This window comes from Elgaria multicarinata, chromosome 3 (assembly GCF_023053635.1).
Source record: "Elgaria multicarinata webbii isolate HBS135686 ecotype San Diego chromosome 3, rElgMul1.1.pri, whole genome shotgun sequence".
Lineage (NCBI taxonomy): Eukaryota > Metazoa > Chordata > Lepidosauria > Squamata > Anguidae > Elgaria > Elgaria multicarinata.
In genome coordinates this window covers 164,849,878-164,869,757 of record NC_086173.1, presented here as the reverse complement: position 1 = coordinate 164,869,757, position 19,880 = coordinate 164,849,878, and the positions used below count along the sequence as shown (strand labels likewise).

At 50.2% G+C, this 19,880-nt stretch overlaps 1 protein-coding gene across 2 annotated transcripts in view; it reads left to right on the top strand.

The window, feature by feature from the left end:
* LOC134396436 (H-2 class I histocompatibility antigen, Q9 alpha chain-like) overlaps positions 1-16,470 on the top strand; it is a 28,633-nt gene extending 12,163 nt beyond the window's left edge. Inside the window, exons 2-8 of one of the 2 annotated variants that reach the window (XM_063122940.1) lie at positions 6,989-7,264; positions 9,582-9,869; positions 10,433-10,519; positions 11,650-11,682; positions 14,443-14,469; positions 14,930-14,963; positions 15,664-16,470. In XM_063122940.1, the coding sequence (XP_062979010.1) occupies positions 6,989-7,264; positions 9,582-9,869; positions 10,433-10,519; positions 11,650-11,682; positions 14,443-14,469; positions 14,930-14,949 (731 nt within the window). In that variant the 3' untranslated portion in view covers positions 14,950-14,963; positions 15,664-16,470. The remainder of the gene's footprint in view (positions 1-6,988; positions 7,265-9,581; positions 9,870-10,432; positions 10,520-11,649; positions 11,683-14,442; positions 14,470-14,929; positions 14,964-15,663) is intronic. The other variant, XM_063122939.1, reaches the window with a different exon arrangement.
* Positions 16,471-19,880: the final 3,410 nt, after the last annotated feature.

Sequence of the window (19,880 nt, the reverse complement as noted above, 5' to 3'; positions counted from 1 at the left end):
GAAACATCTCACAGGGAGCAAATGCCAGGCAGGCAGGCAGGCAGGCAGGCAGGTCCTTGGGCAAGTTTACAGACTGTGGTGGGCTGGCAGAAGTGAGGCGCTGTTCAAGTGTAAATGCTTCTGCTGCTGCTCCTTCTCCGCTGAGAACAAGGAAGGAATCCAAGTGGGGATGTAAAGAGTTTTAGGCCCATGGAAAATCCCCCCACCTGCCAGGTCCCGAGACCCCGTTGCCCACCTTCTCACGCACCCTGGTTCAGGCTGCCTGCCTTGCTTCTGCCCCCTCTAGTGCCCTGACCCACAGTCTGGAGCCGTTGATGCCAGGCTGCCGGCAAGACTGGGCAGGGTCGCCTCAGGGCACCAACCACCAGCAGTCGCCCCTTTCGGATCCGAGCCCATGACGGGATGGCGATGGTTCCTCCGGAAGAAAATGCTCCGAGCTCAGCTTTGGTTCCTTAACGCTGAAAATGTTGGATGCGCAAAATAGAAGTAGGATGTGGGAAGCAGCAGAAACGAGGCTCCCCAGGGACAAGCGTTGCCCAAGATGAAATATTCACAGCATTATTATAAAAGGTGGCGTCTTAAACCAAAGTCAACGCACAAAACAAAACGGGTTTAAGAAAATAAGTGCAATACAAGGTTCAAATAGAGCTACAACTATGCATACGGAGATAAAATTTAATGAAACAACTAATCCATACTGTTAAGCATAAAAAGTAATAATAAACACTTAATTTAAAATTTTAATGATTTAAGACACAACATAAAATTATACCAGAATAAAAATTAAGTAGTCCGCAAACCCTAGATAGGAACTACACAAATCACTTTTCTGCTGTTCATATGGAAGGCTACATACGTCCACCTGTTCCATATGTGTTTCGACCACAAGGGTCTTCGTCTGTAGGATAAGAAATTATTCAACATTATAGCCCAAAGCATAGAAAATTTTGCTTAACTAAATTGTTCCATTCAGACCTGCAAGGCAAAACCAAAAACATTTTTTTACACATTTCAAAGATAGGAGGGAACGCTAAGATCCCCTTCCTTTCCTGAGGCATCCAGGCCTTTAAAAATTGTGCCTTTAAAATTTCCATTTTTAGAAACTCCCACCCATCTTGGACTCCTTTTCTCATTAGGGTCACCTGCTATGGGACCTTACTTACCATAATTCTGAGTTTATTAAAATCAGCTTTCCTAAAATCCAAAGTACGCGCATGGCTACCCTCAGCTTTTGCTGCCTTTAAAATCAAGAACTCAGGTATAACATGATCACTTTCCCCCAGAGTTCCCATAACTGCCACTTTTATTGGGCACAATATCCACATCTCCATCATCTTAATGTCTGTATTTTCAAAAAATTCAGTTCACTTAGCTCTCTCTAAAATAAAGAATATCATGTCTCTCTTCTATAAGATTGAGCAGGCCCCCTGCTCAATCTAAAAGATTGAGGGGAGACATGATAGCACTCTTCAAATACTTAAAAGGTTGTCACACAGAGGAGGGCCAGGGTCTCTTCTCGATCCTCCCAGAGTGCAGGACATGGAATAACAAGCTCAAGTTAAAGGAAGCCAGATTCCGGCTGGACATCAGGAAAAACCTCCTGACTGTTAGAGCAGTTCGACAATGGAATCAGCTAGGTTGTGGGCTCTCCCACACTAGAGGCCTTCAAGAGGCAGCTGGACAACCACCTGTCAGGGATGCTTTAGGGTGGATTCCTGCATTGAGCAGGGGGTTGGACTCGATGGCCTTGTAGGCCCCTTCCAACTCTGCTATTCTATGATTCTATATACCAACAGTGCATTCTTTTATAATGATATTTTCATCCTTTGCTATGTGGAGATGTAGCAGGGCCCTTAGTAAAGATCTTTCACTACATTTATGCAGTCCTGATGTTTTCTGACATAACTGAAACTATCTGAGCCTATATTTTATTCTTAATTTGACTTAATTAATTAATTAATTAATTATTATAATTTATTTATTATTATTTATTATTATTTATTTATTATTTATTTATAATTATTTATTTATTTATTTATAATTTATTTATTTATAATTTATAATTATTTATTTATTTATTTATAATTATTTATTTATTATTTATTTATATATTATTGTTTATTTATTATTTATTTAATTTTATTTATTTAATTTATTTAATTTATTAATTTATTAATTTATTAATTTATTTGACTTAATTTATTAATTTATTGACTTAATTTATTCTTAATTTGACTGAAGGATAAGAACTCATTTATGCATTGGTAGATGTTATCGTTCTAATGTCTTGCATTCCGGGATAAAGATTCTTCCGACTAAACTTCAACATATATTAATAAAACCACAAAAAGTCCTCAGGATCCTTCCCACAGGGAAGTCCTCAGGATCCTTCCCACAGGGCAGCTGGTGGCAGGGGCCCAGTGGGGGAGGGAGGGGTGGAGTGCAGCTGGATCGGGCCCTGAGGTCTTCCTTGCCTGCTTCCCTCTTCATTGCGAGTTAAAACATTGAAAATTGAAAGACCAGATTTTGATACAAAGTTCAGTCCAGAGAGGAAAAAGTCCGTATAAATAACCCACCAACTGGTAGGAGTATTCTCTATATTCATTCCATACATCCCAAGCTGTGACGAAAAGAGGGTTTTGGCTGTTTACAATAGCTCAGATCTCCGGACTCTTTTAAAACATTACAAGTTTTCCCCTTGCTCACCAAGCAAGCTTCTTCTCATCTAGAGGGAGAATACATGACAATATTAACTGCAGAAATCTTACCTGTTCCCTCTCCCCAAAATAAATGTAGCTAATATATTGTCTCACTAGTTTACTTTTTTTCAAAAAAAGAGATAACATTCTGTCACTTATTAAAAATCTTGGCAGAAAATTAACTTTAACTGCTGCAGTTTTTTATAACCACTGTTGCTTTAAAGACGCCTGTTTGTAACTGCCGTCCTCTGATGTCTGCCAGGCCTTCCTCCCTAGTAAGTGGGGTGTTCAGAACTGCACCCTAAAGATAACTTCCTGTAGGAGGCAAAGGCTATCCATGGCTACTAGCCCTGATAGTTGTGTGCTACCTCCAGTATCAGAGGCAGCAAGCCTGTGTGCACCAGTTGCTGGGGAACATGGGTGGGAGGGTGCTGTTGCACCATGTCCTGCCTTGTTGGTCCCTGGCTGATGGCTGGTTAATAATAAATAAATAAATAAATAATAATTTCTTACCTGTCTCTCTGTTTGGATCGAGGCGGGAAATAACAATAATTATAAAATACATAAAACTGAATGAAAAACATCGTATATATTAAAAACATCCTAAAATTCCACTGGATAGGCCTGCTGGAATAGATCAGTCTTTATAGCTTTCTTAAATGCTGGTAGACCGTTAAGTTGACGCGTCTCCTCCGGCAGGCCATTCCACAGTCTGGGAGTGGCAGAAGAGAAGGTCCTCTGGGTAATACTTGTCAGCCTAATTTTGGCAGGCTAAAGTAGATTCTTCCCAGAGGACCTGAGTGTGTTGGGTGGATTGTATGGGAGAAGGTGATCCCGCAGGTAGCCTGGACCCAAACCATGTAGGGCTGTAAAGGTGATAACCAACACTTTGTACTTCGCCTGGAAACTAATTGGCAGCTAGAGAAGAGATTTTAAGACTGGTGTAATGTGGTCCCCCCTAGATGTACCGGTGACCAGCCTGGTTGCCATATTTTGAACTATTTGAAGTTTCCGGACTAGGCACAAAGGTAGCCCTATGTAGAGCGCATTGCAGAAGTCGAGCCTCGAAGTTACCAGTGCGGGCACGACCGTCTTTAGGTCTTCTGACTCCAGGAAGGGGCGCAGCTGGCGTACCAGCCGAAGCTGTTAGTAGGCACTCCTGGCTGCCACATCTATCTGGGCTGTCATTTGGAGCGACGGATCTAGAAGTTGGCCACTGTGTGAACACCGTGCTGGACTAGACGGACCCTTGGTCTGATCCAGCATCTGGGCTCTTCTTCTTATGTTCTTATACAGCCAGATTTTTCTCATTCCATCCTTCATATTTAGCCCCAATGGCTCAATTTTTAATGAATTCTACAGGCTGTTATTGTACTGTACGACCCCATTGAAATAAGTCATTCATGAATTGAGTCAACTCGATTAGGAAAGAGTAGCAGCAGGATACAACAATAATTTTAATTTGGGAAATGTTAACAAAAAGCCCCGTAATGTTTTTATCTTTTCTTACTATGGCAAACAGGTTTTGAGGCCGGGAGTGAACCATAAGCTGGATAATGGGCTCCCTCTTAAGTGCAGCCGTCACCTGTAGCCCCCTCGACCCCTTTTACAGCAGAGAGGTTGGAAAGCTGGAAAACCTTTTTCCTCTCCTCATCCAAGATCACTGCAGGACCTAATATCAGTGGCAAAGGGAAAGAAATGAAGGCCGTCTCCTATGTGTGTAGACTCCATCAAATGTATAGAAATTACTTCCGATTAAGCCTGAGTAGGATCAGGCTGCAGGAATGTATGTTTTTTGCTAAAACGAAGGCAGAAAATTGCAAGGATCAGTGCAACCAGCCCTCACCCACACCCATATATACCACTTGCCTGTACTGCTGCTGCTTTCACGGTGCTGCTGGTGCTGGATCCAGCTGCGGTGCAGGGTGGGCAGGTGAATGGGTGCTGAGCACAGGGAAAGGCAGCAGACATCCCAAGGAGCAGGCTCCCATCCTGCCTCCCTCCCTCCCTCCCTCCCCCAAATTCCACAGCTAAGAAGCAGCAGCAGCAGATGTGTTGGGCCCACGTTCAGCCCAGAAGGTTCGTGGACAAGTCAGCAGGTGACGGGGCGGGGTGGGGGCTTGGCGGAAGGGAGACCCTGCCTGAGTATCAAGTCTTCTGTTGCTGCTGATGTCGCTCCTGTTTTGCTGAGGCCTGAGAGGGAAGCCAGGGGGGCACGTGAAGAGAGATTTGGCCCTACCAAAGCTCCGAGCCTCAACCCCAGCGCATCCCCACTGCCTCCTCCTCACCCACACCCAGGCGCACACACCTGTTCCAGTCTCCTTCCCTGCCGCCCCTCCTTCCACTGCCCTGACTCGGTAGTGATGCTGCGGAGGCCGGGCTGTCAGCAAGGGTTGGCCGATTCCCCGTCCGAGGGCCACTCAGCCGAGTCTGCTGCCCCTTTGCCCCGGAGGCTGTGGGCTGGCTCAAGTGTGCCTCCACACAGGCACACACACACGGATCGAGACCTTGCTCTGCACGTGAGCTCCTGTGAGACAGGAAGGCAGGGAGGAGACCAGGGGCAGCCTCAGGTGTATGGGAGGAAGGCAGGCAGGAAGAACCCCTGAAGTCCCCTGGTCCAGGTTCTGCCCACTCCAGGGCTCACGGAAGTATTAGGATGTTCTGGGAGGCTGTTTCCATAGGAGTGGGGGGGGGATCCCTTTGAGAGGATGTGTCCTTCCCACGGCAAGGCCTTGCTTGGGGCCACAACCTCGTGGGAAAGCTGAGCTCTGTTCAGCCCCTAGATCATAGAATAGCAGAGTTGGAAGGGGCCTAGAAGGCCATGGAGTCCAACCCCCTGCTCACTGCCCAGAAAGGGGTCTTCAGAAATGAACAATATCAGCCTTTGATTTTCACCATTGTGCCTTAAAGCTGAAAACGGGGTGGGGGGGGGGGAGAATAGATTAGAAGAAGTACATGGGAAAGGGCCAAACAGGAGCTCCCCAATGACGAGCGTAGTTCGAAATGCGATATTCCCCACAGAGCGCAGAACGCACCAGTGGGACCCGTGCTGTGAGAGAAGCGTCAGTTCAAGTGGGGAATTCTGGGCCTCTGCAATGGGTCCCTTGGAGGGGGGGCGCCTTCTCAATGAGGAAGCTGCCTGCCAATGTACAGCTTCACACACACCCCACACACAAAACCCCATGGCAGTGATTATGATGTTGGTGGGGAGAGTTGGAGGCCTGTCTGATGCTTTTGGGGAGACATTTGGGGGTGGGGGGGACGACCCTGGATCGGCTGAGGTTTCTGGGAACAGCAAGGAAGGCCGCCTGGATTCGGATGAGAGCGTGCATGGCGGCCATTTTGAAATGGGGCAAACCCCCCATTTTGGTTGGCCCCTCTGGTCTTGGGCAACAGGGAAGCCATTTCTTGGAAACACCTCCACCCCCTCCGCAAGGTCTCTCCTTCCAGGGAGCAGATCCAGGTTATGGGGTGGGTGGGTGCAGGGCAGAGCGCTGAGCAGAAGCCCTCTTTTCTTTGGTGGACCAATGAGGGGGGGGACAGGTCTCTTGGCTTTGCCTTTCTTATCCTGGGCCTCAAGGAACCTTAGTGGGGGGAAAACATCAGTGTTGCAATAACAAGATCTCCCCCCACCATAAAAACAGTTATGTTTCTCTTTCGAGGGGGAGGGGGGAGAATCCCGGGGGTTCCCACCCCCCTCCCGAGGTGTGCAAAGACCAGAGTCACAGAGGCTCTGACCCAGGAGGTGGGGGAATGTGTGGGGTGGGGCCCCCTCCTTTGCCTTCTGAGGGGGCGGGGGAGGGGCTGGTTTTGATTGACAGGAGCACCCCAGGCAAGGGGGGCCGGGGGGGGGGATGTCAGTCAGATCAAGGTGGGTGAGAGAGAAAAGGACACGGAGAGAGAAGGTGGAGGGATTGAGCCTCTCTGGATTTAAGGCAAGGTGGTGACCCCAAGTTTAGGGCTCAGTAGCTGATAAGATAATTCACTTTTTCTGGGGCAGCCTCTTCCTTCCAGGAGCCGGAGGGAAAGAAATCTTGTCGGAGCCTCTTTTGTGGGGCTTCATGCCCGGGGGTGGGGTGGGTGGGTGGGAAACGGCTGCCCCCACCCTTGTTGTTATTATTTATTTATTTATTTATTTATTACATTTTTATAACGCCCAATAGCCGAAGCTCTCTGGGCGGTTCACAAAAATTAAAACGCATCATTATTTATTTATTTATTTATATAGCTTGTTCCCCCCCCCCCCCCAATCTCTTCACCGCCTTCCCTCCTCTGTGCGTCTCTTCCAGGGTTTCACACCGTTCAGCGGATGTGCGGCTGTGAGCTGAGGGGAGACGGGACCAAAGGGGGGTATAGCCAGTATGGCTACGACGGGAGGGACTACCTCGCCTTCGACAAGGAGACCCTCACCTGGACGGCCGCCGATGTCTCGGCCCAAAACACCAAGAGGAAGTGGGTGGCTGACAGGGCAGATAACCAATACCGGAAGTACTACCTGGAGGAGATCTGCATTGAATATCTGCGGAGATTCCTGGACTACGGGAACGAGACTCTGCTGAGGACAGGTGTGTGCATTGGGGGGGGGGAATAAAGGGTCTGTGGGGAGGAAGGAGGGGCTGCCAGGGGGGGGGGCTTCCATCCCTCCTTCATCCCAGCCTGAGATGCCATCCGCACACTACAAAGGGGGCACATCTGGGGGGGAGGGGTTTTCAGTACCCTCCAGATTTTTAAAATGAAAACCCCTGCAAGTAGAAAACTAGCACAATGTACAGAGAAATGTGTGTGGGGGGGGGGGGTTGCCTGGATTTTCTTCCCTTTCTCCTCTATGTCTTTTAGTTGCAATGAATGCATTTATTTTTACTACTGAGGCACCTTCAAATATATGGCCTCCCCTCCACCTGCGGCCTGAAGTGGTACAGCCCCACCTCCTTCCTCCACTTGGGCAGATCCAGCCTGAAACACACGATCCAACCAGATCCCCTGATCAGGCCTGGGCTGGGACAGTCCAGTCCAGACTGCGTGTGGGGAGGGGGCTGCACATGTGGGTCCTCCCCCCTGCCAGAAACCCCTCCCCCACCCATGGAGAGCTGCCCCTGCCCTTTTCTTCCTGCCCCAAAGGAGACCCTCCCTCTCTCCTCTCCTCCTCCCCCCTCCTGCGAGTGACAGGCTGAGGTCTCCCCTCCCCCCCCTCAAATCACTCCCTTTGCAGGATCTGTCCCTGCTGTCCAGAGGAGTCCCATGTCCACCCGTGGCCCATCCCAGCACTTGCTCATCCGCAGGGAACAGAGAAGATTATTGCAAAATGGTAGCCTCCCCTCCTATGGAACTCCCTGCCTCTGGAGGTCAGGCAGGCGCCAACTTTGTATTCCTTTCGGCGCCTCCTGAAAACGTCGTCCTTCCAGGAAGGCTTCCCTTGATGACCAGCCACGGTTCACTTTGCCCTTTGCTTCTTTAAAAACCCATTTTAAGGTGTTTTATTCTGTGTTTTACTTTATCTTATCTTGTACACGGCTCCAAAATTTTGAATAGGGAGCGGTATATAAATATTGTAAATAAACAAAATGGAGGAGTGGAGAGCATCCAGGATTCCTTCAAACACACATTTTTCTGCAAGGTTGTTACCCTTGAGGACGCCCAAAGTTCCCCTGTTTTCTTTTCCAGGATTCAGGCTCTTTGGGCTGAATGTGTCTGAGCATGTGCAGAGTGTTTTTTATTTTCTGATAGAACATTGTTATTGTAAGAATACGGTGCCCCTGAGCATGTGTGGACTGCCCCATCTAAGAATACCACCTTTTGTAAATTGATTCAGTGGGGAAATACACCAACACTGACGCCATAACTTCTCTTGTGGGCTTTACGTCCCCTTGAAGTCCTGGCTGGGCCTGTTGGCCGCCCTGATCTCGTCTTCCCCTCCTGGCAGATCTGCAGCGGAGAGGAGAGCGATGGCCTCTCCTCCCTCAAGGGCGCAGTTCAGAGCCGCTCGGAGGACTATCAGGGATCCTGGCCCTTTCCAGAGCCGTTTGCTGGGTTCCCAGAAATGAAGAGGACGCCGCATAAAGCATGAAATGGGATTGGGATGTTTTTGGGTTTCTACAACTAGGATGAGGAGGGGCAGATGGCAATGACTCCAGAGACAAACAAAATCGATATTTAAGAGAATTTACTTCACGTAAGAAGATTTAGTGAATAATAGGAAAAAGAACGAACACCAATATGAATCAAGTATTTTCAACTCCCCCTTTCAGCCCACAGTTCTCTGGGAAGAGCGGCGCTAGTTTTGCTGTTTGTCCAGAAGCAGTGCTTTATCCCTTTTCCTGGGTCCCGGGATTGCTGGTCTTCCTGGGTGTGGAGGTGGTGCCCTCTTCCTTCCACGGCAGGCGGCCTCCTTCCTTCCCCACCACGCTGCTGGTTTCTCCGTCCTTCCTTCCCTTCTCTCCTCCTTCCTTCCCTTCTCTCCTCCTTTCCCTCCCAGGCCCCCCTCCCACTTGACCCAGCCACCATTGCAGGGCCTTTTTAAAGAGGCATGACGTGGTTAATGAAGGAAGGAAGCGACCACGTGGCCAGGAGAGGCGAGGAGCAGCGAGGGCAGCGTCCCTCCCTGGAAGGGAAGAATCAAGGACAAGCTGAATTTTGTTCACTTTATAACCATTTCAGATTCCTTCCTAGAGACAGTTGTGAACGGCTAAGAATCATATGAAGCCTGAGGAATCCCCTTGCTTTGAGGTCTTTCAAAATCTCTCTGGGGGGTCCTGCAGGGTGTTCAGTCTTTGCAGTAGGACCAGATGCCCCCAAGGGCTGTTTTCCTGCTCCAAAGAGCAAAGCATCCATCCTGCCAGGCGCTGGAGAGGCTCTGGGTTAACTCCGAAGCTGCCTGTCTTGCAGAGCGCCCCGTGGTGAAGGTGACGAGCCAGGCGGAGCATGACAGCATGGAGACCCTCGTCTGCCGGGCCCACGGCTTCTACCCCAAGGCCATCGAGACCACCTGGAGGAGGGATGGGGAGGTCATGGAGCATAAGACCTTCCGCAGGGACGTCGCCCCCAATTCGGACGGGACCTACCACGCCTGGCTCAGCATCAAGGTCGACCCCAAGGATCGGGACCTCTACCGGTGCCACGTGGAGCATGACAGCCTGCTGGAGCCCCTGGACGTTGCCTGGGAGGAGACCGGTGGTGAGACACTGGGGGTGGTGGTGGAGGGTCTTCATTGTGGTGGTGGTGGTGATTAGTCAGAGGGGAGGACTCTGGGAGGGGCATTTTCCCCATTGAAGATGGAGACATAACACCACCCCCAGCAGAATCACAGCCTGCATCACAACCCCCCCCCCCCTTCCCGTGTGTGTTCTTGGATAGAAATGAAGTTTTTAGGATTTTGTAGATTTCAACCCCCTTGTCGTCCTTTCTGGCCGGAACCTGCTGCTTTGGAGGCCGTAAATTGACATTGCGCCCTAGGGAAGAGCTCTCGGTCTCGGTCTCTCTCTGCAAGACTGAGTGGCTCTGAAATCACGAGATTTCTGACGGTAGTTATATTATTGGAGGCAAACATGTCAGCAAAATGGGAGGAGTCAAGCCTCGTTATGGCTCCTCCCTTTGGGAAGAGACCCTCCCCCACCTCCCAGCCCAGCCCTGGAAGGACTTGTGCAGACTTTCCCATCCGGGGCCTCCCCCATCCCAGCAGAAGGGTGTTTTAGAGTTTCCCTTCAATCTCTTTGCTCTTTGTCTCCATTCACCTTTAGCATCCAACTTGGGGCTCATTGTTGGGTGTGTGGTGGGGGCCGCCTTTGCCCTGCTGGTAGCTGGGATCCTTGGGATCTATTTCTACAGTAAGTATAAACGTTTCTGCTTAGTTTAACTCTTTTTTTGTGAGGGGAGGGAGGAGGTTCAATACAGTCCCGGTCTTTGAGGCAGGGCTGGGCTTCTGGGTCCTGCCCTCTCCCCCCACCTTCCATTCAGCCCTCATGATGTGCAACTGAAGAGTCGCCCTTGAGATCAAGTTGTGCCTCAACTCCATCTGAGGTTTGGAGGGTTCTCCCTCCACACCAGGCCTGGCCCAGGACAGGTTGCTGCCTGAAGCAGGACCCCCCCTCCCGCTGCCCCCTCCCCCTCCACAAGGCCTCCCCCCCTCAAGAAGCAGCCTCTTGTGTACCCCGTGCATTGTCTTGTCTCCCCGCCACCCCGGCTTCCTTCCCCTCGCAGGGGCCCACGAGCTGCCTTTAAGGCCTTTCTGCCTTCGGGAGCCGTGCAGCGTCTGCATGCCTGGCAAAGTATCGCCAGAGATCCCAGGACTTCTTCTTGAGATCCTCACTTCCAGGCCATGTCTGGGCCTGTGCTAGGGCAAGTCAGGCAGCTGGCCAGCAGGGCAGGGGAGGCCAGGGGTGCCGTTGGGTGGGGGCGAGGGAGTGACGGCTGCTTCTGGATCCTGCCGACTGGCTGCCTGGCCGGCCAAGAAGGTGGCCAGCTGGACCAAGCGGCGGCCGAGCCTTGGGAGTGGGGGGCAGGGCGCCGCTCCCCTCCTCCTCGGCCACCTGCTGCCCCCGCTTCCTCCCGCTTCACGGTTTGGCCGGCCCTGCTCCACCCCACAGGCCGTGAGAGGTCTCCTGGTTCTCTCCCTTTCAAAGTGGGTTGAAAAGCAGCACAGAAAGCTTAGCATACGAGTCGAAACACCCCCACCGCCCCACCCTGGTGCTGCCCTGAGCTCTCCTCCGGGGTGGTTCCAGAGGGAAGGACCAGAGGCATCAGCAGTGACTTTGGAGCAAACTCGGTGTCTGCTCGATGCGTGGAAAGCTTTTGTACTAGTGGCTGTTTCTTGGAGCGCCTGTGAGACCCCCCACCTTGGAGGCTGTGAGGAAGGGGAGGGAGAAACGTCTGCCGGGGGCCCTTTGTCAGGGCAGAGGGTGAGACTGGATGATCTCTGGTGTCACGTTGAGTTCTGACTCCGATTCTTTCTTTGCAGAGAAACGTCAAGGTGGCTACAAAGCAGCATCAAGTGAGTGATCCCTTCCTCTTTGCCCGTTTACTCCAATGCGGCCTAAGCCTTGGGTGGGAAATGAGGACATAGGGGGATCAATTCAGTCCTGTCTGTGTCTCCAAGCCTTCGGCTGCCCCTGAGGCCACAGAGGAGGACCTCCTGCCAGCATCACGGTTCTCTTTCCCTCCCTGAGAAGGTACCTGGGAAAGGGGGGTCCTCATTGGTGTAAAGCCGGGCTCCTCCTCCTGCGTGTAGATCCTGAGAAAGGATCCTTGTCCCAAGGAATAAACGACAGAGAAGGATCCAGGCTGAGGGATCCAGGCTCTCATTTTGCTTTCTTGGTTTGTTTAAATAGATTTTTTTATTGATTCATTTATTTATTTATTTCATTCTATACCGACCCGTAGCCAAAGCTCTCTGGGCAGTTTACAAAAGATGAAAACATGGAACATTAAAATTCGATATACAAAATTTAAAACCATCGAAACCTCAAAACAGACCACATACAAAGACCACATCCATTGGAAAACAACTTCGAACTCCCAGCCCAACCTAAAGACAGATCTGGGGTCGATTAAAACTCAACATCTGCTGTTAAATGGCTGAGAGAATAGAAACGTCTTGACCTGGCGCTGAGAAGGTGACCATGTTGGCACCAGGCAGGGCCCCCCTCCTTCACTGCAGATATTTTCAGGGAGCCTCAAAACAATCAAAGCTCTAAGAAGCGGTGATTGGGAGAGGAGAGAGGAAGGCAGGAAGGCAGGAAGGAAGGCAGATCTCAACCGAGGGAGGATATCTATTGGTGACCTTCAGCTTTGGCTGCTTGGTTCAAATATGGATGTGAATTTTGCACCCACAGTCACCCTCCACCTGCCTGGCTGTCCCCCCTTGAAATTTAGAGACTGGGCTGTCTCAGGTCTCTTAGTTCCTGCCTGTCTGCCCCTTCCTGCCTCTGCTCTCCTATATGGCTGATGGGTCTCAAACCAGCTCTTAGCTGGGGCCACACATTTGAAAGGCAGTGTTTTTTATGCCTGCCCTTATGGAAACCACGGCTGGATCACACTCCCGACTGAGAAGCTCCACGTTACAGCTGCCCAGGGTGTGTTTAACCTCCCACCTCACCCCCTCCCACTGCGCTAGAGGCTCCAGAGACGCTCTCCATCTGGCTGGTTGGAATTGGAGTTCATTGGGGGAAGAACAATCCAGACCTGTAACCTAGAATCAAACCCTGCATTCTAATTCTGGCTTCCCTCACCCACAACGACCCCCAATTCCAGATCCAGACATCCCAGGAAACCACTCAAGGGGGGCAAGTCCCAGCACGCTCGCTCGCTCGCTGCCACTCATTCAGAACAACCCAGGGTTTAAAGAAGCCGCGGGTGGGTGTGACATGCAAACCAGCTCCTGTTCCCAGATCCTGGGGGAAGGAACTCTTTGCACCCAGGGGACTCCCTGCCCCGTGCTTCTTTCTCCTGGTTGCAGACCCTTCACGGCTCCATACAGCTCGAAAGAGCAAACAGGTCAAAAGAAGGGGCTGGATTTGAGGAGCCTTTGCCAGCTCTGAGCCTCCTCCCTCTCCCCATTCCTCCGTCCTTTAACCCACTGCCCACTCTGCAACTCCTTCTCTTCGCCACCCAGTCCCATCGAAGGTCAGGAGTGTTGAACGGTTTGGGTCGCTGTGGAACTCCCTGCCCCAGGAGGTTCGCTTGGCCTCTTCTCTGCTGGCGTTTACAGGGAGGCTCCATTGTCTGGGAGGAGCTGCGCCTGCATTGGAGTTAATGGTTTCTGAGCAGACGCGGTCCTCGTTCACATTCTTCCTGAGCTGTATTTCTTTATTTACTGCGTTTTTATATCCGCCCAACAGCCGAAGCCCCCTGGGCAGTTCACAAAAATTAAAACCATTCAAAGCATAAAACAAACACTATAAAAAGATGGTACAAAATACAATGTAAAAGCACAACCAGGATAAAATCAGCAGCAGTGCAGAAATACAGATTTAAAACAGCAAAGTTAAAATTGAATTTATAGACTGTTAAAATGCTGAGAGAATAAAAAGGTCTTTCCTTGACGTTTGAGAGAAGATGGTGTAGATAGATTCCAGGCGAACCTCCTTAGGGAGCTCATTGTGAACCGCCCAGAGAGCTTCGGCTCTTGGGCGGTATAAAAATGTAATAAATAAATAAATAAATAAATAAAAATTCCACAGCAGATGTCAGGTTTGAAGACATGTTTTCTTGGACAGGCTTTTGCTGTTACGCAGAGCCCTGTGCGCCCCTGGACACCACATAGGGTTCCGGAGGGCAGGGAAAGGGATAAGAAAGGGGGCTGCTTGTGGTCTTCCCAGTGGGGCATCTGGGGCTTCACTGTGGGAACAGACTCTAGACTAAATCTGCCAGGAGTGCCGAGCTTGGGTCCAGGGGCCGGATTCCCCTGGCCAGGAACAATGCAGCGGGTTGGGTCAGGGCACTGCCCATGAGTCCCCCCTCCCTCCCCCCCCTCCCTCCCTGACGTCCTCCTCCCTCCCCTCCTGCCTTCCTCCTGGAAACTGCAGGTTCATTTAGGAATAGATTTGTTTTGGGTACACATCTCTTTTTTCCCACGTGTCTTTTTGTGGGGTGTTTCTGTGGCTGGCGCAGTTGGGCGAAGCTGATTGGAAAGTACGTTTGTGTCTGAGAGCGAAGGACAGAAGGAGCCCAACACGCCCCCCCACCTCCATCCCTTCCCCGCCACCCAGTATGGCATCAGACCTTGATTCCTTTTCTTTTCTCTCCTTTCCAGCAAAGGACCAAAACTCCGACAGTTCCGGTGAGTGTGAGGGAATCTCACCCCAAAAGGGCAGGAAGAATTGTGCCTCTCCCTGAGGCTGCTAGGAAGGAGAGAGAGAGAGACGCCCATTGTCTCTCCCAGGCCCGTTCTGCTTGACTCCCCCCTCATACCTTCGTCCCTCCACCCTGGTTCGCAGTCTGCCAGCCCCACTCATTCCGTGCCGGGATCCAGGCCGGGAGACGGCAGGGCTGCAGTTGACTAAAGCGCCCCCTGGGCTCTGCCCTGAGAAGCACGGAAACCCCTGCAGTGCCATAATGCCAACATGGGGGGGGGGCATTTCTGGTGGCACAACCTGGCCTCGTCCCAGAGGTTCAGGAAGGCTGGGATGTGTGTCTCCCCCCTTGAAGATGGAAAAGCGCCCCCCCTCCCTGAATTGTCCATCAGACATGCGTTATTTAGGGTGGGGGCTGACGTTGGTGTTTCCTTCTCTCCAATGCAGGGAGCAACCCGGCCATCTAGGAGCCCCCAAGCAGGTGAGTGGCAGAGGAGGGGGCGTCCTTTGTGGGAGGGGTCAGGGACTGAGCAGGGGAAGGAGGAGCCCTGCAGGGGGAGAAGCGCTGGGCTGCAGGACGCTTCCTTTCCTTGGTCGCTTCCTTCCTCCTGGCGCTGGGAAAGGGGGAACCTCCTGCAGCCAGACCTCACCCCTTCCCTACCGAGGGAACGGCTGCCATTCCAAACAGGAAGAGGAAGTGGCGCCATTGCTGGAGCAGCCGGGCTTTGATGGATTCGCTTGAATGCATACACTTAAACAGAGCTCTGGGCGTCCTCACAGGGCAGATGTCGACACTGTGAAATCCTGGCCCTCTCCTAACTCTGAAGCAGGTCTGGATTCTCCAGGGTGGGGGTGGGGGAGGCACAAACGCTTCTAGTTCTGGGGACAAAGTGCTTTGCCTCGGAAGGCTCTGTGTGTGTGTGTGTGTGTGTCCTGATAGCCTGTGCAGGAGATTCCCCCACCCTGACCTTGGCCACAGCTCCCATCGCTGCCCAGTGCAGTCTCCCTCCGGCGATTCCTGGCCAGCCCCTTCCCCTGGGGCTGCTGCCTCTGCTCCTCCACCTGGGCGAGAGATGCTGAGATCCCTCCTGCCGCCCAGCATCAATCTGGATTGGACTCCTGGGGCTTCGTCCTCTTGGCTTCATCCCAAACAGAATCCCCGGATTTTTCTCTCTCTGCAGCTTTTTGACTTTTAATTCAACGCCACCCCGTGTGCCAGGCAGGCGCTGTGCCGACAGCCGGACTTTGACCATGGAACAGCGGGAGTCCCCTGGCCAAGGCCGAGCCTCCTTCCCCGGTCTTCTTCCAGAGGCACGCAAACACCAGCGGCCCCCTCCAGCCTTTGCCCTCCCGCCGTCCGAGGCGGAGACCCGAAAAGGCGAAGAGCCGGGAGACTTTCTCTCTCCCTTTCCAGCGATCCGCCCACTTGCGCCGTCTGCCCAGCAACCACTGCCGGACACTGGGCCCGATTTTTTTGAGTGGTCGAATATTTCCCCTCGGCCAATCCCGAGGCTTCCTCAGCAGAGAGGGTGGAGCGTTCTTCCCCCCACGCCCTTTCAGGGGGACTCGTGGGAGTCCGGAGCCAAGGATGCTCAGGGCCGGTGCCAGACTATTTTGCACCCTAGGCAAGGTGAGCTACTTTCACACACACACACACACACACTTTTTTTTTTGCCAACTTTTTATTTTTAAGGACATATATTTATAATATATAAATAATATATATATTATTTATATATATAAATAATAAATATTTATTTCTGAAATAAATTATATATTAATTAATTGTATATATTTTTATAAAGCCTGTGTTACCCAAATTCAAATTACAAGAAGGAAAAAGGCTTTCAAACAAGGTAGAATTGTGGCACAGACACTTCCTCGACATGCCAAAGGAAGCGAGGCAGGTGGCTACTAGGAGGCGGGCTTTCTCCGCTGTGGCACCCCGGCTGTGGAACGAGCTCCCCAGAGAGGTCCGACTGGCGTCTACACTGTACTGCTTTCGTCGCCAGCTGAAGACCTTTTTATTCTCTCAGTATTTTAACACTTAATTTTAACTTAAATTTAAATTTTACTGTTTTAACTCTGTATTTTAATCTTATATCAATTATAAGATTATGCTGTGTGGTTTTATCCTGGTTGCGCTTTTTATACTGTATTTTGTAATTGTGCCTGTTGGGTGTTTTATTGTGGTTTTAATTTTTGTGAACCGCCCAGAGAGCTTCGGCTATTGGGCGGTATAAAAATGTAATAAATAAATAAATAAATGCAGATTAGACACTTTTTTAGAAAACACTTCACTTTTGAGTCCCTTTTGAAGAGGGCTGGGTGGACTCTCCGGCGCCTGCCCCATTTGTCGGGCCGCTTGGGCCTCTTCGCGGGCTCGGTGTGGACCGGCCAGGGCTCGGAAGGCACCTGCAGCCCCTGCCGAAACGGCACTTTCCCCTGTTGCATCATGGGCAGCCGCGGTTGACACAACGGGGGGATAATTTGGGAGCCTCTGGAAATTGCGCATTGCGTAAAAAAAATAAAATTGCGTAAAACAAGGTTGTCTCATTTTTTATTATTATTAATGTTCCAGGCCTGTGAAGAAGGCCTCAGAATAAGAAACAGGTCGAAACGTGTCAGGCTCTTGCGAATAAACCATTTGGCATCCTGAGGTGTTTCTTTTGCACTCCTGAGTGAGACACGTCCCCTGGGGCATCTTCACCCCACTCAAATCCAGAGCTGGTGTTGAACCGCAAATAACGCCTCCCTGTCTACAAGAGCGTGGGATTCCAGGGAAGTTTCGGCAATTCATTCTCTTCCCAACTGCTCAGCCCAGAGATGGGTCACGCCGTTTGTGCAAAGCAGCCTTTCCCGGGATGGGACAAGCCCCCACCACGCATTCATCCCATATTTGAGGCCGTGCAGACAAGCCCTACTCCCTGCCAGCATCCTGACATGCACATGCAGAGCCTGCAGGCAGCAGAGGTGTGGTGTAGCTTGGCCAGCAAGCGTGTCAGTGGTGAGCCTGTCAGGTGTGGCAAGTACAAGCCATGGTTTGAATGTGTAAAACAAGGTTTAAAGAACTTTACAAAAAACAGGAGGGCCAGGATCTCTTCTCGATCCTCCCAGAGTGCAGGACACGGAATAACAGGCTCAAGTTAAAGGAAGCCAGATTCCGGCTGGACATCAGGAAAAACTTCCTGGCTGTTAGAGCAGTACGGCAATGGAACCAGTTCCCTAGGGAGGTTGTGGGCTCTCCCACACTAGAGGCCTTCAAGAGGCAGCTGGACAAGCATCTGTCAGGGATGCTTTAGGGTGGATTCCTGCATTGAGCAAGGGGTTGGACTCGATGGCCTTGTAGGCCCCTTCCAACGCTGCATTTCTATGATTCTAAATACAAGCCACGGTTTGAATGTGTAATGATTCCGGATGAGTCTGAATCTGAAGCAAGGTTTAAAGAACTTTACAAAAAACAAATACTCTCTGTTCAATATATGATAACTTTGGAATCCTGTATCTCTTCCGATACATTCTTCTGGTCCATGAGAGGCCCTGCTGTGTCCTAGCCAAGGTGGGTGAATCCCTTGTGAAATAAAGTATTTCCCATGAGGCGCTGGGCGTTACAGCCCTTTATCAACATGGGTTCTGTCTAGAAAATAGTACAGGCCTGGATTTTCTTCAGGAACATAAAGTGGGTTTATTTTATAGTTTTGGGTAAACCACAGATGTGAAAACAACTCCGTGTAAGAGCAGCAGCAGAATTAACTTATATGCTCAAAGTAAAACCATCTTTATAGCTCCAAATTTCTCCCAAACCTCCCTCATTCACTCTGTGGAGGTCCATTCTGCAGAAAAGTGCTAGTGTAGAATCGCGGTGAATAAAATGAATGATTCAAAGGAAAATGGAATTATTTTTAATTCAAAAAAGTATTGTTTAAAAAATAACATCAGATTCTTTAAAGTCATAACACTCACTACATTTCTCTTGCAGTTAAAAAAAATAGCATAGTTGCAATTAAATCCCACCCTAAACATGCTAAACCTACCCTGACAGTCTCATGAAAATCAAGTTTTCTACCAATCCAACATGGGCAATTCATTTCAGTTTTTCATTTCATGAAAATAGCTCTGTCTGGCCTAACTATTAGCTCTTGAATCTTCTGGCCTTTCAGTTCCTCTGCCTGTAGTCACAGGTACAAGCTAGGTAGGAATATTATTCTGTTGAGAGTTGGGCCAAGCAAGGTAAAAGATTTAAGACAGAAAGACAAAATATAGGAGTATGGATAAAAAAATCCGAAACATTAGATCTTTAAAAGTTTACTATGAAACCTTGTTTGGATCTATAAGTCTTTGGAATTTGCTACTTTGGGCCAAGAGAGAGTGAAGCCGAAAACAGCAACACTGGAATGAAAAAGAAGACAAAATTGCCCAGTGCCTGCATTCCCATCCTAAGGCTGTGATCCTCTATCCACTGATCTGGGAATAAGCCCCAATGACCTCAATGGAAGAAATTTCTAAGGAGACATGAAGAAGATTGTGCTCTTCGCCTCAAACTGTCACGGGTGCTTGTCGTAAGGAGGACCCTTCCCTCTCTAGGAGAAAAAGAGAAGCGTGCAAAATATATACAGTGGGAGGGAGAAATGCAAAGGCCTCCTTGGAAGATTGAAACAGTGTAAATAAAACTCTTATTCGGAAATTAACACTGCTTAGTGGTCAGATTTACACCATTGTTCAGAAAATACATGAAAAAGTTTCAGTGGGACACATGATTTAAATCAATCCTTTTTTTTCTGGCTGATTTAAGTCTTGGATTCGAGTGAGCTTGACTTTAAATTTTGTAAGGCCGCCTTGAGGCCCAGTATTGGGCAAAAAGTGGGATACAAATAAATATAATAATAAAGCAATCCACCCTGTGTAGAATCAACTAAAGACGCACCTAATGTACAACACAACCAGTGATCCCCAGATCCTTGATATGGTTATATATATTTACTCACCCTGCTACTGTCTTCACCTCATCATTTATGCCTCTGACGTTACTGACTCCCAGCCAAACCTACCTCAGAGGGTTGCTGTGAGGATTAAAGTGGGGCAGGGAGTGGAGGACCGTGCCAGCCCTCTGGCATTCCTTGCAAGGGGAAGAAAGGTGGGCTATAAATGCAGTAATAAATTCCTTTAAAGTGAGGGGACCAGCACTCAGGAGTGTCCGCCCATGCACAAGGCTTCGACCCGAGTCCACCAGTGCGGAAGCGGACTTTGCTGCTCTCCTTACCAGCCCCACGAAGCCTGGAGGAGGAGAGGAGGGGCCCCCACAGGGGCTTTGCATGGCGAACACCCCAGATTCCCTCCCCAGCACACCCAGTCCAAAGGGTCCCCAGGAGCAGGGCTGGGAGGGATTTGGGGGAGCCAT